Source organism: Neofelis nebulosa, chromosome 18, assembly GCF_028018385.1.
Source record: "Neofelis nebulosa isolate mNeoNeb1 chromosome 18, mNeoNeb1.pri, whole genome shotgun sequence".
NCBI classification, from domain to species: domain Eukaryota; kingdom Metazoa; phylum Chordata; class Mammalia; order Carnivora; family Felidae; genus Neofelis; species Neofelis nebulosa.
Window position 1 is genome coordinate 35,817,000 of NC_080799.1, and position 19,242 is coordinate 35,836,241.

At 53.4% G+C, this 19,242-nt stretch overlaps 1 protein-coding gene and 1 long non-coding RNA gene across 2 annotated transcripts in view; one reads left to right on the forward strand and one right to left on the reverse strand.

Moving 5' to 3' along the window:
• Positions 1–19,242, forward strand: part of LOC131500959 (uncharacterized) — a 139,641-nt gene that overhangs the window by 19,779 nt on the left and 100,620 nt on the right. Inside the window, 9 exon segments of the mRNA XM_058710564.1 lie at positions 3,490–3,675; positions 3,791–3,943; positions 5,868–6,012; positions 8,113–8,271; positions 9,024–9,148; positions 12,074–12,247; positions 16,125–16,280; positions 17,050–17,234; positions 18,185–18,367. Of these exon segments, the coding sequence (XP_058566547.1) occupies positions 3,490–3,675; positions 3,791–3,943; positions 5,868–6,012; positions 8,113–8,271; positions 9,024–9,148; positions 12,074–12,247; positions 16,125–16,280; positions 17,050–17,234; positions 18,185–18,367 (1,466 nt within the window).
• On the reverse strand, positions 816–1,921 carry LOC131501719 (uncharacterized). Its single transcript, XR_009256864.1, has 2 exons — positions 1,666–1,921; positions 816–1,259 (listed from the first exon to the last, which is right to left on the reverse strand). It is a non-coding gene; the product is annotated as an uncharacterized LOC131501719 (long non-coding RNA).

The following is a 19,242-nucleotide window of genomic DNA, read 5'->3' on the forward strand; positions in this document are numbered from 1 at the left end:
ATATTCTCTGTGAGACTTGTCCATGCTGTGTGTGTGTGTGTGTGTGTGTGCACTCCGTTCCATTGCTGGGCCCTCTGCTGCCTCTTTGCCGTTTCCTCTCTTAGTGGTGTCTCTTGATGAATGTAACTTAGAAGTTCTTGGTTTGGGAAATGCAGGCTGTCTGTCTTTTCCAGCTCGTGTTTCATCTCCCCAAGTCGTGATGCATCTTCTATTGTTTTCTATCAGCTTGCCTGTCTGGCCTCTGGGGGAGGCTTGATTTGGGGGCAAGACGAGTGGGCTTTCAAGTCCTGTTGGAAAAGGGAAATCAGTTGTATGAGGGTCATAGGTCTGGGGAGTATTTTATCTTTTTTTTTAATAATTTTTTTAAATGTTTTTATTTATTTTGATACAGAGACAGAGCGTGAGCAGGGGAGGGGCAGAGAGAGAGGGAGACACAGGATCCGAGGCAGGCTCCAGGTTCCGAGCTGTCAGGACAGAGCCCGATGTGGGGCTTGAACTCACAGACTGGGAGATCATGACCTGAGCCGAAGTCAGACGCTCAACCAACTGAGCCACCCCGTCGCCCCGGGAAATTTTATCTTTAAAAACTAAAAAGGGGGGGGGCACCTGAGTGGCTCATTCAGTTAAGTGTCCGATTTCAGCTCAGGTCACGATCTCACAGTCCGTGAGTTCCAGCCCCTCATCGGGCTCTGTGCTGACAGCTCAGAGCCTGGAGCCTCTTTCAAATTCTGTGTCTCTGTATCCCTCTGCCCCTCCCCTGCTCATGCCGTTTCTGTCTCAAAAATAAACAAACATAAAAAAATTTAAAAGAGAGAACCTTTTAAGCAGACTTTTAACTGAAGTGTCACCAAAGCTTTTTTTAAGTTAGAGATTTTTGTATTAGGAGCCAGGGTTCTGATTCTCGTGAAGTCAAGGAGGGCTCGCCGTTCTGGGCAGACATCTCCTGCCCCCCTGTCCCTCAGGCAGCCAGTGATCCCACAGGGTCCTTGCTGCTCTGGGAGCCCTGACCTCATGCTGGCCCCGCTGTCCTCCAGCTCCCAGCTAGCCAAGGGGCCCCAGCCACTTGGCCTCCCCCGCTGGGCCCTACCTCACTTCTCGTTCCATCTTTGGTCCCTGGAGGACCCAGTCTGCCCTTGCCTATCCCTGGCGGCCTTCCTGGGGCAAAGCCAGTAGAGAGCGAGACCTCTGACAGGGGGGAACCGTCCTCCACAAGCCTGGCTGTCGTCTCTCCACGGTTCATGTCCCCTGCTCTCCCTCCTCTGTATGGAGGAAACAGGGAAGATTGTTCTCAGTTGATAAATCTCGAATAACATTGAATGTGCTTTTCCAAGCCACATATCCCTTTCCTTTCACAAAGAAAACACACACAGAGACATACATACCAAAACACACATGGGCACACACACAAAGATACTCACAGGGACAAGTGCGGACATCCCCCCATACCTGGGTGCACACACACACACACACACCTTAGGGCAGGCATGTATACACACAGGGCACACACCCATGTTGGTACGTGTGCACGTGCACGCACTGGGACATGTGCACCCCGACCCACATGTATACTGGGAAAAACATACACTCCCATAAGGGAACACAACACGCGTGTTTACACATACCACATACGAGAGCACACACGCAGACACCGCACGACGCACAAACCTGGTGGACAGCAGGAGTCTAAGAGAAGAACAGAGACGGTATAGACATTGCATTTTCCCAGGCTGCCAGGCCGTCGCTGCTCTGGGTGGTGTGGGTGTGGGGTAATAGAAGCCACTGCCCGATGCCCATGCCCAGACCTGGTTTCCACAAGTTGAGAATATGTATTTAAGGAGCAGTGAGCGTGGGGTAACGTCCCGCCCGGAAGCCAGACCCTTCAGGGTTAGTCTTGGCCCCACCTCTTTGTGGGCTGGGTGACCGTAGGCAAATTACTTAATCTCTCTGTGTCTCACGATTCAATCATGTGATCTGTGTGACATGTGAACAGCAGAACCGGGCACACAGGGAGTGCCATGTCAGTGTTTTTTATTAAAATCCATCTTCCTAGGGTCGCCTGGGTGGCTTAGTTAAGCGTCCGACTTCTGCTCGGGTCATGATCTTGCGGTTCATGAGTTCGAGTCCTGCCTCCGGCTCGGTGCTGACCGCTCCAAGCCTGGAGCCTGCTTTGGATTCTGGGTCTCCCTCTCCCTCTGCCCCTCCCCTGCTCGCATCTGTCTTCTCTCTCAAGCATAAACATTAAAAAAATTTATAAATAAAATCTATCTTTCTGGCTTTTCCCCCAATAGGCCTAGAACCAGCGCTCCCCTATCCCCCACTCACCCCACCCCCCTTTGCTTTCCTCTGATTTGAAGGCTCCAGGGCCCTGGTGTAGGGGTGCCTGAGCGTCTTGGTGGGACCCTGTCGCACAGCTGGAACGGGCCGGGATCTGACTCAGCCTGGGCTCAGTTGCTGCTGCTGCTGCTGGGAGGCCCCTGGAGAGATGAGCCTACTTGATGTGGGTGGGTAGGGCAGTGTAGCCCCCACGGCGGGGATTGGGGTCTCCTGATCCTCAGGGGAGCGAGACCCAAGAGGCCCCAGCGTGTGCTGGGGGGTGGGGCTGGCGGCAGGAAAGTCTCGATTTCCACGCAGTTGGGAAGCTGGCGGAAAAACACAGATGTCATTTAAACATTCAGCTTGCAGGTAGAGAAGTTAGGTTAAAAGCCAAGGTCATAGAGACTGCACACCTCATCCCGTTACGGCACAAGACTGCCTCCCTTTCCTCGGGTTTGTTTAGGCGCGGTGGGTGTGCGCGTGCGCATGTGCATGCGCGTGCGCTTGCTGGCGTGAGCGGGAGCGCGCATGCGCGCGTTTGCCACATGCCAGCCGCTCCCCGCTGATGTCTGCGCTTCTGGCCCCGCTGCGGTGAGCCGCCGAGAGCGCTGTGACAGGAGCATTTACACCGTGGAAATTGGCCAGCGCTACCCACGAGGGGCTGCGGTTTCTCCGGGTGGTTGCTAAGCATTAACCCGGACGCCCCCCCTCTCCCCCCTCCCCCCCCGTGTTGTGCCCGCCTTCCTCCTCCAAACTGGTGACTGAGCCCGGGGTTCCCAGCCTCGCACTGTCGACCTCTGGGGTGGACAGTTCCTCCTGGGTGCGAGAGGACCTTCAGCGGCATCCCCGGTCTCTGCCCCCGGGATGCTGGCGTGTCTGCTTCTCAGTTGGGACAGCTGAAACTGTCTTGAGACATCAGCGACAGTCCCCTGCCCTGCGTCCCCCTAACGTCCTTCTCCCTCCTTGATGCACCTAAGCGTCGCCTAGGTCCTTTGGCAGGTGCTCCGTGGATAGGCCCCACCACACGCCAGTTTATTCAGACTCCCGGGGTAGGGGACCCAGGTCTCTAGGAGTCTGTGTGCAGCCAGGGCGGGGGCCCATCTGTACGCGGCCGGGCCTGTGAAGGGCCACTTAGCAGCCTTCTCGGCTGGGGTGGGGGCCGGTTTCTGTCCCCAGCCGCTCCTGCAGACCCCGGGGGCCAGCCCCAGCGCCTTTCTGGGCATCTCGGCCCTGGCGCACAACCTCTGTGCCTCTCTGGACGGGCCCTGCGGACGCCTGCCTGGTGTCGGCTCCCTCGTGAGGATCCTGGGAGAGGCCTTGGATGCCAACTGCACCCTCCAGGAGCCCTCGGACGCTGACCAGGTGAGGGAGACCGGCATCCTGGGCACAGCTTGTGCCACGCAGGTGAGCCCTCAGCTGTGCGGGTGAGGTGAGCACCCCCACCAGGCCTCAAGGCCCCTCCCACATCTTGTTTCAGCTCCAGCTCGTGCTGAAGGCGATTGGCAATGTGGGCCTGGCGGCCGCCACTCTCACCCCTGCTCTGAGCACTTGTGCGTCTGAGAGGAGCTGCCCCCCTGAGGTCCGGCTGGGGGCCATCCAGGCCTTCCGGAGAGTTCCCTGCTCTGTGGACGTGAGCTCCTGTGTGTCGTTCCCTAGGGTTGCGATTGGGCGGCGGTGGGTCTCAAACCACTGTTTGCAAACTCACTTCTTCATTTGTTCCTCCGTCGCGTATTTACTGGGTACCTACTGTGCACCGGGCACCTGCGTGAATAGGCGTCTGGGTCTCTGTTGACACGGAGCTTGCATCTGGTGTGGGAGGCAAGGACTGATCAAAGAAACACACAAATAAGCAATATGGTCACAAACCATATAGAAGCCTTCCTGTGCTGCAAACCCTCTAGTTCGGGGGTCAGTGAGCTCTGGTCCACAGACCCTACACTCCCTTGCTGCCTATTTTGCATGAAATACTTTGCTGGAATGCAGCCGTGCCTGTTCATTTGTGTGTTGTCTAGGACTGCTTTTTTTTTTTTGCTACAGCTGCAGAGTACAGTCATTGCAAGAGACTGCATGGCCTGCAAAGCCAGAAAAATGTACTGTCTGACCCTTTGCGAAAAAGTTGGCTGACCCCTGTTCTAGAGGCTTCTCTCGCCCTCAAGCCAGAGTCTTGACAGACCTGGCAGGCCCTGTGTGCCCTGACCACTGACTTGCTTATAGCTTTGTCTCCTATTTTCCTCACCCCTACGGCTCTCCAGCCACGCTGGGCTCCTGGTTTTCCTCACTCTGGGTGCGCTTCTGCCGCAGGCCCTTTGCATGGGCTGTTCTCCCTTCCCCGAATGCCTTTCCCCTGGATATCCTGAGGCTTCACTTCCTCACTTCCTGTAAGTCTTTGTGTATAAATCACTTTGACTGTGGGGGTCCTCCTTGGCTCTTGCACCTGAAATTACTTATACATTTAAAAAAACCTTTTTTTGGGGCGCCTGGGTGGCTTGGTCGGTTAAGCGACTTCAGCTCAGGTCATGATCTCACGGTCTGTGAGTTCGAGCCCCGCGTCGGCCTCTGTGCTGACAGCTCAGAGCCTGGAGCCTGTTTCAGATTCTGTGTCTCCCTCTCTCTCTGCTCCTCCCCTGTTCATGCTCTGTCTCTCTCTGTCTCAAAAATAAAATAAAAAACGTTAAAAAAAATTTTTTTTAAAACCTTTTTTTAATGTTCCCTTTTGAGAGGGAGAGAGAGGCAGAGTGTGAGCTGGGGAGGGGAAGAGGGAGGTGGAGACACAGGATCCGAAGGCTGTCAGCACAGAGCGCACGCGGGGCTTAAACTCAAGAATCCACAGACGATGACACAAGCCGGAGTCAGACGCTTAGCTGACTGAGCCCCCCAGGCGCCCTTGAAATTGCTTCCCCATTTAAGTTTTCCCTTTTTGGCATTTATCACCTAATACACATTTCACAGACGAACCACATTTATTGTCAGTCTTCCTGCACTAGAAAATCACCTTCAGGGGACAGGAGCTGGGTTTATCTTGCTTGTCACTGTCACCTGGCGCTTAACACAGTGCCGGGCACATAGTAGGTGCTCAGTAAATACTGCTGCAAGAGTGGACGGATGGAGGGCTGTGCTCTGAAGGAAACTGGCAGGTGCCGAGGGAGAAAGTCACAGGGTGAGGGAGGTTGCTTGCTTAGGAAAGGGGCCTGGGCAAGCCAAGCCCTTGAGAGAATACCTCCTTTGTGTCGCACACTGTGCTGCTTCTATAAATAAAGTTTTATTAGAATGCAGCCACACCCATCTATCTTCCTGTTGTTACCTGTGGCAAGTGGGGAGCCTTCGGGCTGGAGGATGACGGGGCTCAGCAGTGACCCTACCACCTCCCATAAACGGGCTGCAGGTGACAGCATCAGGGAGGCCTCCTATGGCGGAGATATTATAAAAGCCGGGGTGGGGGGGCGACAGGGCCACCTGCTGGAGTCAGAGCAGCTCGGGGGACATGGAACCCCGGGGTGGAGAGGGGTGGGAGGTAGATGGACCCAGGGTGATGGCCTCCCCTCTGCCCGGGCCAGCGATCTGTGCTCTCCCGCCTGTACCAAAGCCCCGAGGAGGACGCTGAGATCCGCATCAATGCCTACCTGGCCCTGATGAGGTGTCCTGGCGAGGAGGTGTTCGCCCAGGTGCGGCACACCCAGGCCGGCGAGCGGTCTACCCAGGGTGAGCAGTGGGAGCTGGGGGTGGGGGCGGGGCTGGCACGGGGCCTCCCGCTGGGTGCGAGGGTTTGGAAGCGGGTTCACCTCTGCACCTCAGGTGCTCTCCTGACCCTTCCTGTTCTCCTTTTCTTGCCACACCCCCTGAACAAGTAGCCTCGTGTGCCCGCACGTCCCGTGTATGGCACCTAGACAATCTTGGACAAGTTGCTTCTCTTTCTGGATCTCCGTTTCCTCATCTGTGAAAAGGGATGAAAGCCGCTGACTTCCCTTGTAGCTCTGGCCAGCTCGTGACCTAGTGCCTGGAAGGGAGACCTGAGACAGAGGAGGAACAGTATCTCCAAATCTCCGATCCCTTCTAGGGTCAGAGAGTACCCTTTAAACAGGCGGCTCTGGGGCTCCTGGCCGGCTCGGTCAGTTAGGTTTCTGACTCTTGGTTTTTGCTCAGGTCGTGATCTCATGGTTCGTGGGTTTGAGCCCCACGTCGGGCTCTGTGCTGACAGTGTGGAGCCTGCTTGGGATTCTCTCTCTCACTCTCTCTGCCCCTCCACTTCTCCTGCTTCCCGTCTCTTTCTTGCTCTCAAAATAACTAAATCAACAGGGGCCTCTGGCCATAGTTCCTAAACCCAAAAGTGAAACTTCAAAGAAAAATAAGTTGAACTAATTTTCAAAAATCTTGTGCATGCTACACAGTGAGGTGAGTCCCTGGAGCCCCACAGCCCGGGTTCAAATCCCAGCTCAGCGGCTCCCTGCCTGTGTGCCTTTGGACAAGTCACTAAACCTTGCTGAGCCTCTGTTTCTACATCTGGGAAATGGGGATGATCGTACTAGCACTGTCTCCCTCATAGAGGGAGCATAAACCGAGTCAATACACAAAGGCATTTAGAACGGTTTATCTTTCAAAAATTTAAAGTTTCTTTATTTTGAGAGAGGGAGAGAACGCATGTACCTGTGCACGAGAGAGGGAGACACAGAATCCCAAGCAGGCTCCTCACTGTCAGCGTAGAGCCCAATGTGGGGCTTGAACTCACGAACCGCGAGATAATGACCTGAGCCAAGACCAAGAGGCAGAATCTTAACCGACTGAGCCACCCAGGTGCCCCTTTCCACCACCCCCCCCTTTTTTGAAGGGTGTACACATTTAAAAGTCTGTCGTGCTGTTAGATTACCTTCTAAAGAAGTGGCATCCCCCCGAAAAGAATACAAACGGTACTGCTAGGAGATGTAACTGTTCGTTGGTGGTATCGGGTGGGTTGGGATGGGATGTGGGTGGGAGGTGGGGAGAGGCAGCAGTTTTGGTCAAGTAGGCCATTAACCCAAGCCCCCCCTCACCGGGGAATCAGGGAAGGGGCTCAGCCTTGATGGAGACCCTGGGGTAGCAGGCCTGTGTATTGCCCCCTGGGAACAAAAGCCAGCCTCCACTCTGATCCATGGCGGATTGTTCTAGAAGCTCCTTGCCGGGCATTCTGAGAGCCTGGGACAACCAAGCGGATTGGGGGCTCCCATTTAGACTCTAATATCCCTCATCGGAATCTTTCCCCTGGGTGATCTCATTTAATCTTTACTTCTCCAGAGAGTCTGGGGATCCCTATCCCGAATTGCATGTCACCCCTTTCCCAATCCTGAAAGATACTCATTTCTCTGGGCCAGGCTTCCTCTTGATGGGTCTGCGCCAGCAGCCCTGGGAGATGGGTTGTGATGCTTCATTTTGCAGATGAGGAAACTGGGCCTCAGAGAGGTAGAGTAACCAGCCTAAGGTCACACAGCTCGTGAGTGGTGGACGTGAGATTCAGACTTGGGTCTGACTGTCAACCCAGAGCTTTCCCCACAGTGTCCCCCTCTCCCTTCCGGAAGGCACGTCAGGATGCCGTGCGCGGGCTGGATTGACAAGTTCCATGAAAGCACCACTGTTGGCCGTGATTTCTTGAAATAAAATACGGATAGCTGGGCTCCTGAGAAGTCCCTTGGCTTGTGGAAGTGGCAGGACTTGGGCTACAGGCTACGGTGGGGTGGGGGGAGGGAGTCTGTTCTCTGGGCTGAGCCAGCTCCAGATCCATCCCTCCCCTCCCCTCCCCTCCCCTCCCTGTTGGCTGTGACTGGACTCCAGTGGGTTCCTTTGTGTGGAGTCACCTGCTGCAGCTGCTGGAGACCGATGACCCTCTGAAGCGCGCTCTCCGGGAGACCCTCCCTGAGGACATCCTCAGCCAGGAGTTCCAGCCGGAGGCCTGGAAACACTCATCCTATTCTGACGTCACCTTTCGCTCAGGTATGGCCATCCTGGGCAGCCGCTGCCCTGCGCTGGGGCCATGAAGCCCTGGGGGACCTGGGAGCTCTAACCCTCGAGGACACGTGGATCGAAGACACTCTTTCCCAGTTGTCACCTGTTTATATGCCACCTGCTTGATTTTTTTGCTCTGTTCCCACCCACCTGCCATTTTTGTTGGAAGAAGTCTAAACTCATCAACTATCAGCCAGTTCATAGCATGCAATGAAGTATTTCTGTCTTTTCTCTAAACTGGTTATTTTTTAACTTGTATTTATTTCAAAAGGAATCTGTCTATTACTACTGTTAATAAAAAAAAATCAGTTTAACTCTGTAAACGCAAGGTAATCCGGAAAAGGAATACAATGCTGATGAAATAGTGGTGGAAGATTGGCTCTGTTGCCTGCCTGTGAATTGGGGACCTGTTTTCCCCTGTGTTAAAAGGCACTAAACGGAGGCTGTCACCATTTTGTTGTAATTAAACAGAGCATCCAAAAGGAAACCCCGTTCTAGCTTGGGTACCTCTACTCCCTCGGCCGCTCCCGAAGTCTCTGGGTAGAAAGTGGGGTGCTCACCTGTCAGCAGGGGTGTCCTGATCTTTTCTGGGGCTTTGATGAGGCTAAAGGCAGAGACACCTGTCCTGCTGGAGAGGACGTGCCCCATCTTGCCTTGTCTTAGGCTGTGGCCCCTCGGTGGCCAGACTCTACTCTGTGACAGGTACAGAGTATGCTGATCCTCTCTCTTGGTTCTCCTAGTGTCTGGCGGCCTGGGAGCCAACCTGGAGCGGACGCTTCTCTTTTCTCCAGCCTCCTTCCTCCCCCGTTCCGCCATGACTAACCTGACCATCCACGCCCTAGGTCATGCCTTCAACTTCCTGGAGGTGAGAGGGGGCCCACTCTAGTCGCCTTGGGGCCTCTTCTAGAAGGCCAGGAGTTATCCCATCCATCCATTTTTCCATATATCACCTCTTGAATCTATTGATCCACTTCTCAGTCTTGTACCCCCGGTCCTTACATCCATCCACCCACACGTACATACATCTGTCCATCCACTCGATCCCTCCCTGTCACCCATCTCTCTTCTCCCTCTCATCTCTGTACCTTCCCACCCATCTGTCCATCTACCCTCTCACCTACCCATCTATTCACCTGTTCTCCCAGTCAGCCACCTGCCCACCCATCCATGTATCCATCCACAAACCTACCCGTTCATACCTCTGTATGTTCGTCTACCTTTATCCGTCGTCCATCCATCTATCTGTTTATGTAGCCTCTCACCCATTTCTCCACCAACTTCTCACCCTTGCATCTATTCATCCAGTCTCCTAGTCATCCACATACGCTCCTGTGCACCCGTTCACACACCTGTCCACATATTCACGCTTATATACATCTGTATATCTGTCATCAATCCAGCCTCCCATCCAATCCATCCATCCATCCATCCATCCATCCATCCATCCATCCATCCATTCTTCTCCTCCATCTGTTCACTAATGTGCCATTATCCCCATCTCTCCATCTACCCTCTTTCCCATCCATCCATCCATCCATCCGTTCTTCTCTCTCACCCACCCATCTGTCTATTCACCTACCTACCTACCTACCACAGCTTCATTTTTCTCACTCATCTATCCATCCTTCCACAGATTGAAATCTGTCCATCTTCCATTTCCATCTACACCCATTCGTCTATCCGTCCATCCATATATTCATATTTAACTACCCACCTGTCATCCATTGCACAAATATCTGTCTTCTACGTGACTTGTGCCAGGTGCTGTACTAGGCTCTGAGAATCTGATGATCAACAGGTAAGATCAGATCCCTGCCCACAGAGGTAAACAGATAAAAAATGAGTAAACATATTGATAAAACAGTGGCAACTTTCAAGTATTGTGTTCGGGAAGGTGAAGTTTGAGCTGTGACCTAAAGGGGGAGCTTGAGCAGCCTAGGGAAGAGCTGGGGTAAGAGCGTCCCAGGCGGAGGCACCAGTATGTGCAAAGGTCCTGAGACAAGAAAGGACTTGGTATGTTCAAGGAGCAGAAGTAGACCAGTAGAGTGAGAGAGACGTAAGACGGGTGTGCAGAGAGGAGCAGGGCCACATCATGGAAGAGTTCTTTAAAAAAATTCGTTTTATGTTTTTATATTATTTTTGAGAGAGAGAGAGAGCGCCAGTGGAGGAGGGGCAGACAGAGAGGGAGGCAGAATCCGAAGCAGGCTCCAGGCTCTGCACTGTCAGCACAGAGCCCGACGTGGGGCTCGAACTCGTGAGTGGCGAGATCGTGACCTGAGCTGAAATCAGACGCTTAACCGACTGAGCCATTCAGGCGCCCCTCACATCCATCACATTTTAAGAACCAACTAAGCCAGGCGTATTCGCGTTCTCTCGAGAAACAGAACCAGTAGCACATAGGTACCTCTAGAAAGAGATTTATTATAAGGAATTGGCCCACAAGATTATGGAGGCTGACACTTCCCAAGGTCTGCGGTCAGCAAGCTTTAAAGCCGATGGTGTTGTTCTAGTCGGAGTCTGAGGGCCTGAGAGCCTTTTAGTTTAGAGGCTTGAGACCTGGGAAAAGCCGATGTTTGAGGTTAGGCTGAAGGTGGGGAAAAGGTCATGTCCCAGCTTGAGGCAGTCAGGCAGAATTACCCCGTAGTTATTGATCGCCTTTTGTTTCATTCATGCCTTCGACTGATGGGATGTGGCCCACCTACATTATCGGGGCACTCTGCTTGGCTCAGTCTATTGATTTAAATGTTAGGGGCGCCTGGGTGGTTCATTCAGTTGAGTGTCTGACTCTCGGTTTGGGCTCAGATCATAATCCCAGGGCTGTGGGATTGAGCCCCGCATCAGGCTCTAAGCTGAGAGTGGAGCCTGCTTAAGAGTCTCCTTCTCCCTCTGCCCCTCTCCCCCTGCTCTTGTGTGTACATGTGCTCGCTCTCTCTCTCGTCCTGTCTCTTTAATATATCTATGTATATAATATCTATATTTATCTATCAATCTAGATATACATAGATATAGATATTATATAGGTAGATATAGATGAATGTTAAATCCATCCAAAACCACTCTCACAGAAACATCCCAAGTTGTGTGTGACCAAATATTTCAGCACCCCATGGCTCAGTCAAATCAACACAAAATTACCCATGACACCAGGCCTTCAGCATGCCTAGTGCATGAGACATGGGACCCTGCTCTCACGGAGCTCAGGATCTTGCAAGGGAGACACCCAGATTACAGCATCTGAGTGTGACCTGGAGGTTTCGGGCTGGACACTGAGGGGAAGGAGTGATAGATTTGGTCAGGGGATGGGGAATGTGGGAAGAGAGTGATGTGGGAATTCAAGGAGGACTTCCCAGAGGCGGTGCCATTTGAACCAGGCCTGAAAGAATCAGTAAGAATTTTTCCTGTGCAGCTTTTGCCCAGCAGATGTGGAACTTGATTTGGAAACGTGGTGCCCCGGGGCACTTGGGTGGCTCAGTTGGTTGAGTATCTGATTCTTGATTTCAGCTCAAGTCATGAACTCCTGGTTCATGAGTTTGAGCCCTGTGTTGAGTTCTGCGGTGACAGCATGGGGCCTCCTTGGGATTCTCTCTCTCATCCTCTCTGCCCTTACCCTGCTCAATCTCTCTAAATAAATAAATAAGTTAAAAAAAAAAAAAAGAAAGGTGGATCCTAGGGAGCCCAGAGAGCCCTGCCCAAGTCTGCTGGGCACCCCAATTCGAGCCCCCTGCCCTGCAGCTCTGATCATCCATGTGACTGAGCAGCTCCTCATGGAGTCCTGGCTTTTTCTTCCCAGCTTGGCCTCCGGCTGGAAAATGCAGAGAAAATCGTCCACAGGCTGTTCGGCGGGAAGTCGTTCTGGGGGCAGGAAGAGGAGGGAGAGGCCCAAGCAGAGAAGTCCCCAGAGCCAGAAGCAGGGTCCACCCCACATGCCAGCAGCCCTGACTGTTCAGGAGAAAGGTACAGAAAGGTGAGAGGCATGCAAGCAGAAGGTAAGGGGGGGGTACCTGCTCCCACCCTGCTCCCACCACTCGCCAGCTGAGCTTTTGGCCTGGGGTCCCAGCTGTCAATGACCTCAGACCCTGCCTTCCCTCCCCCCACCACCACAGAAACAAGTAGCTGGTCCCGAGCTGAGTAGCAGAGATTAGCCTGCCTGGTGGTGAAAAAGTGTTTATCAAAGCATCACATACAATTAGAAAACTGCCCAAGATTGTTAGCGCTTTTCCACCCATAGAAAACATCCTTATAATCAATGCCCAGACCATTGTCAGCACCCCAGGGGCCCCCTGCTCCTTCCTCTTCTAGTCTACCCCCTCCTAACCAAGGGTAATCACTAATCCCACCTCCTAACTGCACTGATTAATTCTACTTAAAAACAAAAATCAACTTTGTAGAGGTATAGTTGGCCAGTAACAAACGGTGTGTATATACAGTATAGTTTGTTGAGTTTTGACATAGGTATGTGCTATGAAATCATCACCATAGTAAAGTCAGTGAACATATCCATCACCCCCAAAAGTTTCCTCGTGCTCCATAATATCCCCTCCTTCCACCCACCCCTGTCCCCAGGAACCAGTGGTAGGTTTTCTGTCCCTGTAGATCACTTTGCATTTTCTAGAGTTACGTAAATGGAATCACGTGACACAAACTTAATTTTAAAAGTGTATAACCTTGGGGTGCCCGGGTGGCTCAGTTGGTTGAGCTTCTGGCTTCGGCTCAGGTCATGATCTGTTTCATGGGTTCGAGCCCCACGTTGGGCTCTGGGCTGACAGCTCAGAGCCTGGAGCCTGCTTGGGATTCTGTGTCTCCTCTCTCTGCCCCTCCCCTGCTTGCACTCTGTCTCTCAGAAGTAAATAAATGTTTAAAAAAAATTTTTTTTAATAAATAAAAGCATGTAGCCTTTTTGCCCAGCTTCCTGCCTGCAGGACATTATTCTGTGATTCACCCACATGGCAGGCTATACTGGTAGGTTATTTCTTTTTATTGCTGAATAGCATTCCATTGTATGGATGTGCCAGTTTGCTTATCCAAAGGTGGATGGACCTTTGTGTTGTTTCCATCTTGGGGGCTGCTATGAACATTCATGTACAAGTCTTCACCTGAGTGTATGTTTTCACGTTTCTTGGGTGGATGTCCAAGGACGGGCATGACTGGGTCAGATGGTAGTTACAGGTTTAATCTCTGAGACCTTCCTGAACTGTTTTCCAAAGTGGTTGTGCCATTTTGCACTCCACCAGCAGGGTGGGAGAGTTCTGGTCTCCCCCTCATCCTCGCCAGCACTTGGTGTGATTAGACCTTTTAACTGTTGTCATTCTGTTAGTAGTGGTATCTTCTATCTTTAATGTGTGACTCCCCAGTGACTAATGACGTTGAACTTCTTTTCATGCTTGTTTGTCCATACGTCTTCTTTGGTGTATGTTCAGATACAGTGTCGTTATTTTTTTAATATTGGATTGGGTTCTTATTACTGAGTTTTGAGAATTCTTTGGATTTTGGAAACAAGTCTTTTATCCGATATGTGGCTTGCAAATATTTCCTCCCAGTGTGTGGTATGATCTTTAATTTTTTAATTTTCTTAAAAATTTTTGTTTGTAATGTTTATTTATTTTTGAGGGGGGGAAGGGGCAGAGAGCGAGGGAGACACAGAATCCGAAACAGGCTCCAGGCTCTGAGCTGTCAGCACAGAGCCTGATGTGGGGCTCGAACCCACAAACCGTGAGATCACGACCTGAGCCGAAGTCGGACGCTTAACGGACTGAGCCACCCAGGCGCCCCTACAATGAACCATCTTAACGCAGACAATTCAGTAACATTAGTACATTCTCAGTGATGTGCAACCCCCACTTCTATCTAGTTCCAGAATACCCTCACCACCCCAAAGGTGACCCATACCCATTACAAGTCACTCCCCAGCCCCTGGCAACCACTAATCTGCTTTGGGTCTCTATGAATTCAACTATTTGGGACATTTCCTATGAATGGAATCAGACAACCTGGGACCTGTTGTGTCTGGCTTCTTTCACCTCCCATCGTGTTGTGAGATTCATCTGTGTTGCACGGGTCAGGACTCCCTCCCTTTCTACGGCTAATATTCCTCTGTGTGGAGAGACTATACTGTTTGTCCACCCGCCTGCTGAAGGACCTTCAGGCTGCAGGTTGCTTCCACTTCTTGGCGAGCGTGAATGATGTTCCTCGTGTCCTTTTGTGTGTGTGTGTGTGTGTGTGTGTGTGTGTGTGTGTGTGTGTGTGTCTGTGTGTGTGTGTGTGTGTGTGTGTGGTTTCTTTGGCTTAAAGTTGGTTTGTGAGATCATCTGTGTAGCTGTGTGTACTTATGGCTTGTTCGTGCTCTTTGCTGTGTCACGTTCCACGGTACGGAGACACCACCGTTTGTTTATCCGTCCTGCTTCTGCTGGGCTTCTGGGTGGTTTCCAGTTTCTGGCTTACTGCAGGTGGTGCTGTGAACATTCTCGTACGTGTCTTTTTGGTGAACGCACGTGCGCGTTTCTGCGGGGCGTGTAGCCAGGAACGGATTTGGCGGGTCGCCGGGTGCTTTAACATCCGTTCTGTGGGTGAGGACTGTGCCTTCCGTGACTCTTCTCCCACTGAAGGCCACTTAGGTGGTTGGCACCTTTTTGCTATTACAAGAAGCTACTGCTGCATACATCTGATGGTGATCAGGGAGAGTGGCTGGGGCACTTATCGTGGGACATGGTCACACAGTTAACAGTCATCAAGTGTGAACCCAGGGCCCAAGGACACAAAGATGGTCGGGACATGGTCCCTGCCCTTTAGAGCCTCTTGGACTAGATCTGGGTCCAGCAAGTCACGTGAATGAGGCTGGTGGGCTAGGCATAAACACTTTTTCTTAGAATCTGTAATCCTTGGGGTGGCTGGGGGGCTCAGTCAGTTAAGCATCTGACTCTTGATTTTGGTTCAGGTCATGATCTCACTGTTACGGGATCGAGCTCTGCATCGGGTTCCATGCTGAGTGTGGAGCCTGCTTGAGATTCTCTCTGTCTCTCTCTCAAAGAAAAAAAAATCTACAATCGTTTTTGTCTGTTATTTTCACACTCTTGATGGAGAGTTGTAACCAAAGATCTCTTTTGCACAAGCACAGTGATAATGGCGACAATACTTGGCCTCCGTGTCGGAGAGGCAACAGGGAGAGGTGGGGTCTGTGGCAGGTTCCGGGAGCATGTGCCTCCATTAAAAGTGGCAGCTATTGTTCACCTCTTCCCCTTGTCATGGTGGAGGAGGGGGGCAGGCAGGCCAATACTTGTATCTTTCGAGAAGCAAGAGAATCTGGATTTTACGTGTCCTTTCTTAAATGTTTAAATGTTGGAAACAGATCCAATTTTCAAAAGGTCCCCACTGCGCGAAATACACAGGAAGACAGTGTGCCAGAGACTGGTGCAGATGGGAGAGGTGGGGCAGGTAAGTGCAGTGTGGTGCCTGGATGGCGTCCTGGAACTGGCGGAATCTGATCGCCCGTGTCTGTGTCAGCTTCTCAGCTCTCGCCCTGACCCTGGCAGTGAAAGATGCTGAGCATGGAAACAGGGCGAGGGGTGTATGGGAGTTGCTCGTACCATCTTGGCAATGCTTCTGTAAATCTAAGGTTATTCCAGAACAAAAGGATTGTTAGAACACTCACACCCACACACACCGTACGGGGCTCTGGGCAGGTCAAAGAAAACACATGTCTGGATTCTGCTTGTGGGCCATGAGTTTGGCAAGCCACGTTCCAGACACCAAAAGCCCTTGACCTTGCCCTCTGGACCAACCCACCCCGCCCCCCCGCCACCGTCCAGGCACCAGACCTGATGCTGGTCACCTGGCTTCTCCCTCAGGTGACCCGGAGGCGCACGGAGAGGCGGGCGCTGCGCTGTGAGCTGAGCGTGAAGGTGTTCGGGCACGAGCTGAGCGTCATGAACTGCGGGGTGATGGGGAGCCGCGTGAGTCGCCAGTCCTTGAGCCTGGCCGAGCTGGCAGTCAAGCTCCTGAAGGTACCTCAGGCTGGGCTCGCCCCCTCCCCGCCCTGCTGGCCCCGTGGCATTTCCTTTGGTGCTTTAAAAGTTATTACAGTACTTCTCAGACTTAAGATAGTGGGATTTCAAGCCAGGCTGCCCAAGTTCAAATCCCAGCTCCACCTCTTGCCTCCTGGGGAGTGTTAACTAGTCATGGCCTCAGTTTCTGCATCTGTGAAATGGGAATGATATTATAACAATAATAGTGGGACGCCTGGGTGGTTTAGTCGGTTAAGCATCCGACTTTGGTTCGGGTCATGATCTCACGGTTCATGGGTTCGAGCCCCACATCAGGCTCTGTGCTGACAGCTCAGAGCCCGGGGCCTGCTTCGGGTTCTGTGTCTCCCTCTCTCTGCCCCACCTCCACTCGCACTCTGTCTCTCTTTCTGAAAAATAAATTTTAAAAAAAAGTGAAAAACCAATAAGTGCTCTGCATCGTGGGCAGCGCCCGCACTCCTTACCTGACTGACCCTGGGTCCCTGACCTCTGACCCTGATCCTTTTCCACAGTAAACTGTGTGTGTTTGAACTCGGCTTCACCTGGTTCTACGTACGTGGGTTTGGCCAGATGATTTCATGTGTTGATGGGCCCGGTTTTCTCCTCTGGAAACGGGATAATGATAATATCCCTTCCTTCCCCCCTCCCCCCCGCCCCTTGTATGAGGATCAAATAAGGTCGTGTGTGCTCTGTGCACACCTGGCCCGCTCCGGGGGCTGTCACCTGCATCACTACGGTTCTGTGACTGCAGGGGCAGTAGGTTCAGGTGAACCGGAGGCTGAACCTGGCCTTGGAGGAGCTCACCTTCCCCACCATGTCTGGCCTTCCAGCCCGGCTGACCCTAAATGTCTCGGCTGCCATCAGCGTCCGAGTGCGAGGCACTGCCAGCTTCCAGCAGCCCCTGGATTTCTCTGTGAATGGTTATGTCAAGCCCAGGTAGCCGGCTCCTTGGAGCTGGGGGAGGGAGGGGGGCGAGGAGGGGTCTCCCCTTGCAGAGGGCTGCAGAGAGCACGGGCACCACTCTGGGCTGGACGGGGTCCCTGCTCTGCAGACCATCTGTCACACCAGCTGCTGTGATTTGGTGGGTTTTGTTTTGTTTTGTTTTTGTGCCAAGAGACTGTGAGGAGGTCCTGGGCAGCTATGCCCGCTTTACAGGTGAGAAGACTGAGGTTCAGTGAGGTGACAGCATGGGCCCAAGGAAGCATAGCAGTGCAAGGCAGCGGGGACTCCAGTCTCCTGCCACAGCCCACGCTTCCCCCTGCTGCACGCTGCCTCTGAGGGGAGGGGAGGAGGGAGCGCGGGAGGGCCATTTAAGATGTGTGGGCACCGAGTCTGGTGACCCGCATAATCACCCACGAGGTGGGCACTGTCCTCGTTCCTGCCAATGGTGGAGGAGACGGGCTCCAGGCAGGTGCACTGTGGGTCCAGGGCCACACAGCATGGGCCGAGTTTGCTCAGTGCTCGGTCTGATTCTGCAGCGGGACTGACTCGGCTGGCCTGTCTGTGCTTTCTGGGTCTGACGGGGGCAGCATGGGTGTCCTCTGCGGGCTGCTCTTTGGCACGAAGACCCCAACTGGGGCTCAGACAGCCCAGGTCCCCATCCTGCTACCCTTCATCCCAGCCATGGGCCCCGAGTGGGTGGTCTCACCCGTCCCGTCCTGTGTCTGCACCTATGAGTTGAGGCCGACGATGGTGAGGACTGGGAGGACGGTGTGAGAAGGGCTCGGTGCCCCTGGAATGTGGCCAGCGATGACCCCGGCGCACGGGCCTCTCTGGCTCGAGATACGGAGAACAGCCGGGGGTGGTGGGCGAGTGGGTGCTGGGCTTACGGCCCCCCCTCCCCCCCGGGTCTGCGGGACACAGCTAGCGTCTGTCTCTCCCCTCAGTGCCCTGGTCCGGATCTCAGCGCAGATGGGCACGGTGGGTGCCCTGGGGCAGGCCGGGCTGAGGTGGGTGACCGGCATCCGGGGCACTGCCAGCCTGGATGGCGGGATCCAGGCGAGGAAGAGTCAAGACCTCAAGGTGCATCTGAACACGCCCGAGGAGCCTGTGGAGCTGCTCAGCCTCAGGTGGGTGGTCTGCCCCAGTGGGCGGGGCCGTGAGTGCCTGCCCCTGCGGAGCGAGGGCGTGGGCAGGCGTGGGCGGAGCCTGAGGGCTCGTGCATGCGTGTCTGTGAGCACCCGTGAGCGTGTGCACATGATCGTCATTGTGTGCGCCTGTGTGTGTGTGTGTGTGTGTGTGTGTGTGTGTGTGTGTGTGTGTTCACATGTGTCTGAGAGTAGAAGTGCGTTAGGTGAGCCTGTGTGTGCAGAAGGTGGTGCATGTGAGTGTGCCTGTGTTAGTGAGTGTCTTGTGTGTGTGTGTGTGTGTGTGTGTGTGTGTGTGTGTGTGTGTCAGTGTGGGAGTGTGTCTGTGACACACTGTGGGGGCCAAGGACTGGAGGTGGGAGCTCTTACAGGGCTCTCTCCTGGGACCAGCTTGTTCCCAGCCTCCTGGAGAGGTGACAGTTGGACAATGTTTAAAACCCCCCACTTGCTCCTAGGCTAACCCAGGTCTTACGTGATTGTCCTTCTTCATGGGGGTCCTACCCACCTCTTACCTGTTTCCTTCCACTACCTCCTGCCTTTCACTCACTCCCTCTTCCTCCACCCTGACGCCCTTGAGCCACCCTTTTTGTGCTTCTAAAGAGGCCTCTTTATTCCCACCCCAGGACCTTTGCACCTGCTATTCCCACTGTCTAAGATGCCGGCTCCTTCTCATCCTTTAAGTCCCTGCTCATATGTCAACATCTGCAGATATCCACACACTCCCAGCTAACGGAGGCCTTGCCCTGTCCCCAAGACAGACCCCATGCTGCCCCCATTCAGGTTTATCATGGCACTCGTCACCAATGCTGTGGGTGAGTTCTCCAGAGGCCTGTCCTGCTCACGGTGGCATTTGCCCT